Genomic DNA, 12,243 nt, shown 5'->3' with positions numbered 1-12,243 from the left:
ACAAATATGTGGTCAATGGAGGATTTGTTTATTTGCATATAAGCCTGCGTTGTATCTTCCACCCCCATGTCAGATCAATGTCATGCTTAAAAATGACATCGTTACACTGCCTGTATGACCAAAATATGTGAACTTAAAAAAAACCAGAATAGTGAGTTCTGCCTAACATTAAAACATAGGATTTTTGTTGATCATAGTAAAAATCCTGTATAAAATAATTTATAAAGTTTTAAAAGTTTTGACATGGTGCAATGGTATTATTTATAATTACAGGAGGAGCTATATAAAATAGTTCATTGTGTTTTGGTGAATGGTGAAACAAGAGATGCAGCCATGACATATATATCTACAGCTCTAGACAGAAATTCAAAGAAGTCTCAAATTGTTGTATGTTCACTTTCTAACAATTTTCACAAATATTCTGAATCTAACAAAAACTAAAAATTCTTAAATTTAAAGCTTAGATTTAGCCCTCAATTATGCTGCTATTTTAAGTAAGCTTTTAGCCATTTAGCAATGATTTTGTGCCTGCACTGTTCATTGTTAAGGAAACTACAGTGTTATTATTTCTGTAATGTTTTCAGGTGAATGAAAATTTGGTGGCAGGAGAGGGCTACATGTTAAACATGCTCACAGTTCTACAAAAACTCTCCATGAAAATTTCACTAGACAAGGTTTGTTCTTGTTTGATGTCTTTTACTTTAAAAAAAAATAAGACTATCCCATGAATGTTTCCCTTTCCGATATGGGATAGAACAGTTTGAATAAGCTTAAATACAACAGCATAGACACCTTTTTAGCTCGACTATTCGAAGAATATGAGAGCTATTGTAGTTGCCCCGGCGTTGGCGTCAGCGTCGGCGTCTGCGTTGGTTAAAGTTTTTTGTAAAGTCAAATATCTCAATTATTGCTTGAGATATTCAATTGAAACTTACAATACTTATTTATAGTAACAAGGTACATCACATTGACAAGTTGGATAACTCTGCCTACAATATTGACAGAATTATGCCCCTTTTTAACTTAGAAATTTTGGTTAAAGTTTTTTGTAAAGTCAAATATCTTATTCATTGTTTGAGATATTCAATTGAAACTTACAATACTTATTTATAGTGACAAGGTACATCAGATTGACAAGTTGGATAACTCTGCCTACAATATTGACAGAATTATTTGCCCCTTTTTAACTTAGAAATTTTGGTTAAAGTTTTTTGTAAAGTCAAATATCTCAATTATTGCTTGAGATATTCAATTGAAACTTAAAATACTTATTTATAGTAACAAGGTACATAAGATTGACAAGTTGGATAACTCTGCCTACAATATTGACAGAATTATGCCTCTTTGGAACTTAGAAATTTTGGTTAAAGTTTTTTTGTAAAGTCAAATATCTCGATTATTGCTTGAGATATTCAATTGAAATTTAAAATACTTTTTTTATAGTAACAATGTTCATCAGTTTGCAAAATTGCATAACTTTGCCTGCAATATTTGCAGAATTATTTGCCCCTTTGAAACTTAGAAATTTTGGTTAAAGGTCTTCAAAGATATTTACTTGAAACTTTACACATGTACTTAGGGTCATAATTTGATGGTCATAATTGTATGTCACTGACCAAGTTCCATAACTCTATCTTGCATTAAGGCTGATTCATATCCCCTTTCCTACTTAGTCTCTTGGTTAATGTTTACATGCAAGTTTTACATATCTCAATAACTATTAAAGATATTTATTTAAAACTTCACATATGCATTTTGGGTCATAATTGTAGGTCACTGACAAAGATCCATAATTCTATCTTGCTGATTTTTCTCCCCTTTTTCAACTTAGAAATTCATGGTAAAGTTTTGCTTGTAAGCTGTTATCTCCATAACTACGGAAGGGTTTGTGCCTTTTTGGGACAATTTTATGCATTCATAATAATAAAGCAGTGATTTACTTGATAAAACATCTTAATAACAAGTCTTTATACCTTTTCTTTCAAATTTATGTATTCATAGGTAATTAGTATTATTATACTCAATAAAACACCCTTGTGACATTACCTTCCAAATAGTCAAGCCAATACTGTATAATTACTCTCTCTAAGGCCTATAACATGAATTTATAAAAAAAATTAGCCCTTTTGTGAACTTAAAAAATTTAACATTATCAAGGCTCTTTTACTGTCAAGCACTTAGAATAGTCGAGCATGCTGTCCTATCGACAGCTCTTGTTCTTGGTTGTCGAGAAGAAATGAGAAAATGAAGTACTTAATTCAAGTGGTAAAGTTATTGAGGCTGAAGTATTGGCGAATTTTGTGAATTGATGAAAATTGCTAAAATTTCCTCTAGTGTAAATACATGTATCAACCAACCTGTTTTCATGCTTCTTAGACATCAGCGATTTGCTACTCGCAATACTTCCTCACTCGAAATGTCTGGATTTTTAAATTCACTAACTCTCTGACACACAGAAATTTCCACTTATACAGTATTTATAACCATTACATTGTTAAATATGTTTGATGGACTTGTCCAGCTTTTAATTTGGAACTTAAGTTGAGTTCAGTGTAAGAAAAGGAAAACAATATGAAAAAAAAGAAAAAATAGTCTGATTAAAATTTATGGTTGTGCCAACTGGCCTGGGGCTATGATAGTCAATGGTGGCATGTTATTGTTGTAATTGCCTCAATTTCATAATCTGCTGAATTTCTTAAATGGTTTTGTCCAGCTTTCATTTTCTTTGGTCAGCCAACAAACAGTAAAGAGCCTGGTCAAACTGCAAGGATGTGCAGGCTGGCCTGATGCTATACTGGTGGAAAATGCTAGTCTCTTTTCGTTCCAGCATTGTAAGGACTAATACTCTTAAGGGATTATTGAATTTGGTATCTTTTTATAGGTTGACCATTATAATTTGATTTCTTTTTATAGGTTGACCAGTACTGATTTGATTTCTTTTTATAGGTTGACCAGTACTAATTTGATTTCTTTTTATAGGTTGACCAGTACTAATTTGATTTCTTTTTATAGGTTGACCAGTACTAATTTGATTTCTTTTTATAGGTTGACCAGTACTATATATTTCACCCACAGTGTAGAGTGACGTATAAGTCGGAGTCCAGGTTGAAAATGTCTTCACAAGAGGCAGAGGAGTGGGTTGAAAAATTAAGTAAGCAGTTTACATTGCTCTTGTTCCTGAACTTTACATACTATTACTGGGTGCTAAAAAAGTACACATTTATTTTTTTTTTTTCGTATATGTCATTGTATTGAATTTCCTACTTTATATTTTGTCAGAGAAATGAATTTGCACATCCTGCATGCATTGATGGTAAATAAAATAATGACAAGAAAGTTTTCAATTCAGAATAAATATTTCACTCCTTAAAAACAAAAATTTGAATCTGTTTTGTCTTGGTAAAAGAGTTTTTAGTCAAGCATGTTTTAGACATAAAATTCAAAATTGGAGAAAACAAATTTCATTGAAAATATACTTTTATGGAGCCTTAATGATACATTTCTTTTTTTCTTCAAATCTTTAAGATCTGTAATTAATAATTCTTTCAGGAAAAGAATCAAGTCCACCTTGGCAGGATCCAAAGTTTCCCACAGAATGTTTCACAGTGACGGTGTTCTGTCATCATTTATCCATACTGCCAGCTGTCAGAAAACATCAGCGATGTTTACGTGCAATACGTGAGTTGTCGAGGATCGTAGAAGAGATGGAGAATTCAGAATCTCTATGGCGACATTTACCCACTGCCTCTAGGAATAGAGAAATCATGAAAAAATATAAATCACAGTATCAGGTAATTTTTATGTGTTATGTTACTATAACCCACAAGCTGTGTACTTAAAGTACAGTCTTGATAAAAGTTGACTTAAACCATTCCCATGCTTAATATTGTAATATCTTTAAATTGGGAAATAACTATTCATCATTTTAGGGTAAATTCCTAAATATGTACTTACTTATAAGATAACTCTGCATACCATGATCACATGGCACTTATGTGCTGGATATTCTAGGTCTGCATAGGTAGGATCTCTTACCACAAGTAGGCTGAAGGTGAAAATCGCCATATTTTGTTTTTTAAATTGGTAATATAAGATACTTGTATTTATAATAGAAAGATACAAATAGATTGAGAGATTTATTTGAAAGTATCAATAAACCATTTTTTTGTCATATATCTTTACATTTTATGTTACGAAAAAAAATAAAAAAATTATTAGGTCATTTCAATACTAAGTGATAAAATAGTTATTAAAATGATGAAATAGACAAAGAAAATCTATATACAAGATGACATTTTGAATTCATCTAGAGAAGCCTGTGATTACCTCAGGGATTTTTTCATCGCATTTCAAGTATCAAATAAAAAGTGGCGGCATGGCCGAGAGGTTAACGCGTTCGTCTAGTAATCTAAGGATTGCTGAACGCGTGGGTTCAAACCCTGTCAGGGGCAAGCCGTTGTTTCCTTGAGCAAGAAACTTTACATTCATTGCTTAGTACTGGTTGCTCCAGGAACGGATACAAGTGTTTCAATAAGCTTATAGCTTCTAACACAATCCAACTAAAATAAATTTGTATAAACTAAACTAAGTATCAAATAATAATAAGAATTCATATTGTATACGGTATGATTTATAGCAGGAAATAAGTTAAATTTTTAGAATCTGATAAAGTTAGTGTCACTTATATTTAATTTGGTTATTGTAGAGATTACAGAAGAGTAAATTATGTGCAGAAGCTGCAATAATGGACGAGTCATTACTGCGAAGTTGTCTTCAGTTCTACAGTAAACTGTCAGACTACATGCTCCGTGTAGCCGATCCTGTCAATAAAGGGTTTGTCAAATTGTAGCTTTTAACAACTTTATACTGAAACCTTTATTCATCCATTGATGTATAAATTTTTAATGAATTTAAAGAATTCTATTAAAGTTTATCTTAATGACGTTTTCGGGAGTTTTCATATAGGCAAAATTAAAACTGTTCAATAGAATTTCTTTAAACTTGGCATGTTGTTAGAATACGATAACAGACACATTTTAAACGGAAAAAAAATTGGGGTCACCGTCCTCATTTTTGAGTTATCTGCCCTTGAATTGGACTTTTTTGTTAAATTCAAGGGCAGATAATTTACAATGAATGGAAACAATACAATTTTTTTCCTTATTTCCATGAAGCTTACCTTCGTTTTAGTTGATATGCAAAATTTCAAGAACAAATTTAGCGTGGGTAGTTTTTATTCCCACTACTTCTTTTAACCTGCGCATTTTTACTTAAAAAATGGCCTATTTTTTACGAATTAAAAGTACCTTTATTTTCATTGAAAAAAATTGACAGAAACGATGTAAAGAATTGCATGTTATTATGTATTGTACTCAACAATAAAAAGAAAAAATTAATCCAGAACTAAAAACAAGAATTCACTTAAGTATGTATAAGTTATCTGCTCTTGAAATGACCTCAAATAAGTAGAAAAGTCTGATTCAGGGGCAGATAACTCAAAGACGAGAACGGTGACCCCAATTTTTTTCCGTTTAAAATGTTTCTGTTATCATATTCTAACAACATGCCAAGTTTAAATAAATTCTATTGAACAGTTTTAGTTTTGCCTATATGTCTATATGAAAAACTCCCGAAAACGTCCTTAAAAGAATTCTCAGTATAAAAGAGTTCACAAATAAATGGTTTCTTATGAAGTGGAATTTTTCCCTTATTTAAGTAATAGAAGTAAGCTGCATTCACTACCGGGCTGCCACATACCTAATATGGTACTAATTTACTACAGGGTCTAATTTATTAACTCTTCTAAATAATCATTCTTCAAACCATAGTTTGCTGAATTCCATAAATGGAATTGTCCAACTACAAATTTGGAACTGTCCATTATCAAATCTTTGGGACATCAAGTTGAAAGTTAGTGGGCCAACGACTATAGAACCTGGTCAAACTGCATAGATGTGCAAATGTGGATGTGGTTGGCGCTATATTGATAGAAAATGCTAATCACTTTATGCTAAAGCAAGGAAAAGATTAAGATTTTGTGGAGAGTTGCTAAGAAAGAATTAGATAACTGAAATTACTTTATTGACCATAGATTTTCTACAAAGAAACATTTTGAAAAGTAACGTTAGATTTTTAAATTGAACTTATGACATCCTGATGATGTTCATCAAAACCAGTCAATAGTAAAACTGATACAATGTAGTAAAATTATTGAAACCAGTTGACAGTCAAATTACAGAAACTGGTCAATAGAAATAATACTGAAACCCTGTTGACATGTTGTTCAGTTTCTTTATTCTTTTACAGTTTTGATAATAGTTTATGCGCAAAGATTTACTTGTAATAAATGTAATATTTCTTGCCTTGTTTCAGTCAAGTGTTACCTTTACCCAGTGAGGTGTCTCAGATATTTTCTGCTTTACCAGAATTTTATCTGGAGGATATTGCAGAATTTACTCTCTTTGTTGCTCAGTAAGTTTGTTTTGATTTCTTTCATTAAGTGGTTGTATTTGGAACTTGTGGTCTAGCAGTAGGACATTACCTTCAAGATCCTTGGGTTTCAAATTCAAGTCATATCAAAACCATGGCTTACTTTGTTTGAGCGTAACATTTTTACTTAACATTGTTTCACTTCATGCAGATGTTAATATGAGGAATGATTCAAAATGATGTAAACTTTTGCTGTTGCCTAGACACAGGTGGTTAAAATTTAGTAAAACATACATTAAATGAATTGGAACATTTTATAAATAAGATATAAATATGATGAGATAGAAAAATAGTAAAAATGTAAGCACCTCATGCAATTCTATAACTGTAGTAACCTGTATGCAATGCACGGCAAATTTGCAACATGTGAGTTTACATATGTCTCTATTCAAGGAAAAAATACATATGAGAAGTCGTGAAACAAGTACCCGAAAGGGCAGTAAATTTGTTTTGCAATAATGTGGACCACAATAAATATATCTAAGACTTTTAGAGGTTTTATACACAGTTTTCGTACACCAATGTTATACTACACATGTGTAATATAAAGAAATATATGAGCCGCGTCATGACAAAACCAACATAATGCATTTGTGACCAGCATGGATCCAGACCAGCCTGGGCATCCGCGCAGTCTGATCAGGATCCATGCTGTTCGCTTACAAACCCTTTAACAAGTAGAGAAACTGATAGCGAACAGCATGGATCCTGATCAGACTGTGCGGATGCGCAGGCTGGTCTGGATCTAATTATAATGTTTATATTACAAAGAAAACAAGCAATGTCATGTCATGTTCTAAGTATAATGTATCATTCTGATAATTTCAGGGCAATGCCACATGTGTTAGAAGACCCAGCTACGGACAAAGTGATACAGTTGCTCATTGTGTTTGCATGCTCTGCTCATTATGCCAACAACCCATACCTTGTAGCCAAACTTGTAGAAGTGATGTTCTACTTTAACCCTAACGTACAGCCACGTATGGAGAAGATACATGAGCGCCTCTTGTTACATGATTTATCTAGAGAATTCTTGGCACCGGCACTCATGCAGTTCTATACAGGTCTGGATAATGAAATTTTCTCAAGAGTAATTATTTTGGTTTAAGGAATTTAAAAAAAAAATCTGTACACTTCTTAAAGGCCCATTATGCCTTAGACTCGCTATCAATTTTATTTGTTTGATGGAACTTCTTTATCAGCAACTGATATCACACATTGCTAAGTGCTAATAATTTTTGTGATAAAAAATTAAAAAATCTGTTTTACTCATTGTTATGTCACTAATTAAGGAGAGCACGGCTGAGGCTTAAAATAGATTTCCATCACCCTGTCTTGTGACAATATTGTCCATCCATAGACTAACAAAAACGTGGAATGTGGTTTCATCTGTGTCTTATGAACATATATCTATTCTGATATTTGTTTGGTTATGGTACTACTTATAATAAGCTAATATATCATATCCATTGTGACTGACATCTCAAGGCATGGCCCAGGTTTTGAATAAGAAGTATCTTTTTTATGCCTTCGCAATCTTAACATTAAACTTATTTGTGCATTGTCTTTCATTTGAAATATCACTTTGACCCCTTATATACTAGACACAACTGCATTATGGCAAAGTTCAGATGTAAAGAAACAAACATAAAAAATTCTATTTCTGTTCTTACTATTTAGTGTTGTATTAATGCAGTGGCATAGGATTTTTTCACAAATGCAATTTGTTTATTTTCAGATATTGAACAGACTGGTTCGAGTAATGAGTTTTACGACAAGTTTAGTATCAGATATCATATCAGTATCATCTTTAAATCCATGTGGACCATACCATCTCATCAGCTCAAAATGATCGAAGTTGCCAAGTGAGTACAAAACATTTTCAGCTAATGTAAAAAATCAAGACAATACATTTTGCTAGTTTCAACTTTAGTATGTTTTGATCGAAGTTGCCAAGTCAGTACAAACATTTTCAACTAATATAAAAAATCAAGACAATACATTTTACTAGTTTCGACTTTAATATGTCTTCATCAGAAATGAAAATCAACGACATACAAAAATGACGTCATTTGCATTCAGGCGGTAACATCAGCATGACATTTTTACATACATAAATACAAATCAAAATGATACTTAAGGTTTTAGAATAAAAACATTTGTTTAATACAGAAAAGTTGTAATAAAACCCATTATATTTACATTAATGATAATAAGGAAAAGGGGGTATTATAACTACAAGAAAAAATACACCTCAATACAAATGTTATATAAAAAAAAGACAGACATATTTTTTGTTACAAGTTAGAAACCAAGACATGAAATATACCATTAAAAAGTCAAACTATTAAAAATTTAGAAAACAAAGGAAATAGATAATTAAAACAAAATTTTTTAGCTTATTTCTGCTCAGGTATAGATGGCTGTTTTAAAGTTGTGTTTGGCAATTAGTTGTAACATTCTTCTAAGTTTAGAGAAAGAATATGGGATACATTTTAGCCAAGTGGTTGAAAGTTGCTGTTTTTGATTCATTTTACTCTCTGACATCCCAATTGCCAGAAGTAATGTACTGCGTAGCAATTTACTAGAAAAGCTAGATAGACACTATATAAACCTACACAATGAAAAGGTCTATAGTGCTACATAGGTGCCCATTAATGTCTGGAATAATGCACTTCTGCACTAGTTAATCTGGAATGTTGCCTTCTGATATTTTCAGTGTTTCCAGCTGAAATGAATGTATAATAAGTAGACCACTGTCTGTTATCTATTCAGAAAGCAGTTGAATAACAAGATTTTCTTATGTTCTAATGGTTGTATTTATGATAATTTGATTTTTATTGGATAATAGAAAATGATGAAATATGCCATTTCGAGGAATATAATGGCTATAACAGTAATAATATTTTGCTAATTTTTGATAACTGAAACTCCAGTTTATATTTTTCAACATGTATGTTAATATTACAGTCAAGGTAAAGAGTTTGTGAAGTTTGTCAATATGTTGATGAACGACACAACATTCTTACTGGACGAGAGTCTAGACTGCTTGAAGAGAATTCATGAGGTACAAGATGAAGTGGCCAACACAGAAGAGTGGAGCAAAAAAACTAGTGTACGTTTTAATGATATAGTATTTCATAGTATAGTACAGCATTTCATAGTATAAAGCATTTCATAGAGCAAAAACCTATTGGATGGTAGTAGAAAATGTTTTAAAAGTCAGTTTAATAAAGTAGGGTAACTGTTTCATTTCTTTCTAATATTCTATTTATTAGAAATAAATACCTTATTGGCAATGAAAGGAAGGAAAAAAGACAAATACAAATGTAGAATGCAAACTCATATTGTGAAGACTTGAAGAGTTTTATAATAAAACCTTTTAAGTCTTCTCCATGCAAAACAGAAATGTTTGGCATCCACTTTATAATATTTGATGAAAGCACATCTCAAGATTTGTGTTATATTTTATGAAAACATAAAGATTGTTAAAATAGGTAAAAAAAATCTACATCTTGTTAGATATGCAGAAATTTGTTACTCTGGTAGTAACAGGGGAGAATTTTGGCTATAAAAATTATTAATCCTTTCACTTTTTTGCATAATACATTCACAGTTACAACTGTGTTGCCAATATTTTTGAGCTTGTTTCTTCAAAAAATATTTTTATTAGCTTTGGTTTTTGACAATTGAAGTGTGACATTTAAGTTTTTTCAGATTTTGAACAGTAAGCATTTATATAAATATTTCATATTATGACAGTTAGAATAAAAACATTTGCATTTATAGGAACAACAAAGAAATCTCCAACAGCAGCTGTCGACAGATGAAAAACAGTGTAGATCATATCTCACCTTGGCAACAGAAACTGTCGACATGTTCCATTACTTAACTGACAAAATACAGAAACCCTTCCTCATACCTGTGAGCATATATTATTGTAAAATTTTGAATATAAAAATTGTAACAATAAATCATTTCTTATAGCCAAAAAGGTGCTGTCAATTGAAGTATGACTTATTTCATAATGATGTAGCTAGCTTACAGTGGTCAGTAGTTCCACCCAGGTGTCTGTTTTTGCCTGTGAAGCACCCACAATGTTTTTTTAGCTCACCTGTCACAAAGTGACAGGGTGAGCTTTTGTGATGGCTTTTCGTCCGGTGTCCGTCCGTCGTCCGTCCGTAAACTTTTGCTTTAAATGACATCTCCTCATAAACCACTGAGCCAATTTCATCCAAACTTCACAGGAATGTTCCTTTGGTGGTCACCTTTAAAAATTGTTCAAAGAATTTAATTCCATGCAGAACTCTGGTTGCCATGGCAACCGAAAGAAAAATCTTTAAATATCTTCTTTTAAACAACCCTAAGAGCTAGAGCTTAGATATTTGGCATGAAACATCTTCTAGTGAGTGTCTACCAAGTTTGTTCAAATAAAAGCCCTGGGGTCAAAATTGGCCCTGCCCCAGGGGGTCATTGATTTTCCCTATATGCATATAGTAAAAACTTAAAAAATCTTCTTTTAAAGAACCCAAAGAGCTAGAGCTAAGATATTTGGCATGAAACATCTTCTAGTGAGTGTCTACCAAGTTTGTTCAAATAAAAGCCCTGGGGTCAAAATTGGCCCGCCCCGGGGGGTCATTGATTTTCCCTATATGCATATAGTAAAAACTTAAAAAATCTTCTTTTAAAGAACCGTAAGAGCTAGAGCTTAGATATTAAGCATGAAACATCTTCTAGTGAATGTCTACCAAGTTTGTTCAAATAAAAGCCCTGGGGTCAAAATTGGCCCCGCCCCAGGGGGTCATTGATTTTCCCTACATGCATAATTATAGTAAAAACTTAAAAAATCTTCTTTTAAAGAACCCAAAGAGCTAGAGCTAAGATATTAAGCATGAAACATCTTCTAGTGAGTGTCTACCAAGTTTGTTCAAATTAAAGCCCTGTGGTCAAAATTGGCCCCACCCGGGGGGTCATTGATTTTCCCTATATGCATATAGTAAAAACTTAAAAAATCTTCTTTTAAAGAACCATAAGAGCTAGAGCTTAGATATTTGGCATGAAACATCTTCTAGTGAATGTCTACCAAGTTTGTTCAAATAAAAGCTGTTCAAATAAAAGCCCTGGGGTCAAAATTGACCCTGCCCCAGGGGGTCATAGATTTTCCCTATATGCATATAGTAAAAACTTAAAAAATCTTCTTTTAAAGAACCCAAAGAGCTAGAGCTAAGATATTTAGCATGAAACATCTTCTAATAAGTGTCTACCAAGTTTGTTCAAATAAAAGCCCTGGGGTCAAAATTGGCCCCGCCCCAGGGGGTCATTGATTTTCCCTAAATGCATATAGTAAAAACTTAAAAATCTTCTTTTAAAGAACTCAAAGAGCTAGAGCTAAGATATTTAGCATGAAACATGTTCTAATGGGTGTCTACCAAGTATGTTCAAATAAAAGCCCTGGGGTCAAAACTGGCCCCGCCCGGGGGGGTCATTGATTTTCCTTATATGTGTATAGCAAAAACTTAAAAATCTTCTTTGAAAAAACCCAAATAGCTAGAGTTTAGATATTAAGCATGAAACATCTTTAAGTAAATATCTACAAAGTTTGTTCAAATAAAAGCCCGGGGGTCAAAACTGGCCCTGCCCCAGGGGTGTCATTGTTTTTAACTATATGTGTATAGTAAAAACCTTAAAAAATCTTCTTTTAAAAAACCCAATGAGCTAGAACTTAGATGTTTAGCATGAAACATCTTCTTATGG

At 32.3% G+C, this 12,243-nt stretch overlaps 1 protein-coding gene across 1 annotated transcript in view; it reads left to right on the top strand.

Moving 5' to 3' along the window:
• The window catches only part of LOC132743018 (ubiquitin conjugation factor E4 B-like), a 38,487-nt gene that overhangs the window by 16,492 nt on the left and 9,752 nt on the right, over positions 1-12,243 (top strand). Inside the window, exons 13-22 of the mRNA XM_060731525.1 lie at positions 274-387; positions 585-674; positions 3,046-3,151; positions 3,550-3,791; positions 4,706-4,833; positions 6,373-6,471; positions 7,318-7,553; positions 8,228-8,354; positions 9,460-9,604; positions 10,279-10,413. Of these exons, the coding sequence (XP_060587508.1) occupies positions 274-387; positions 585-674; positions 3,046-3,151; positions 3,550-3,791; positions 4,706-4,833; positions 6,373-6,471; positions 7,318-7,553; positions 8,228-8,354; positions 9,460-9,604; positions 10,279-10,413 (1,422 nt within the window). The remainder of the gene's footprint in view (positions 1-273; positions 388-584; positions 675-3,045; positions 3,152-3,549; positions 3,792-4,705; positions 4,834-6,372; positions 6,472-7,317; positions 7,554-8,227; positions 8,355-9,459; positions 9,605-10,278; positions 10,414-12,243) is intronic.

Source organism: Ruditapes philippinarum, unplaced genomic scaffold (assembly GCF_026571515.1).
Source record: "Ruditapes philippinarum isolate M1 unplaced genomic scaffold, ASM2657151v2 ctg2664_1_1_1_1, whole genome shotgun sequence".
In the NCBI taxonomy this organism is placed as follows: Eukaryota; Metazoa; Mollusca; class Bivalvia; order Venerida; family Veneridae; genus Ruditapes; species Ruditapes philippinarum.
This window is presented reverse-complemented; position numbering and strand designations above follow the sequence as displayed.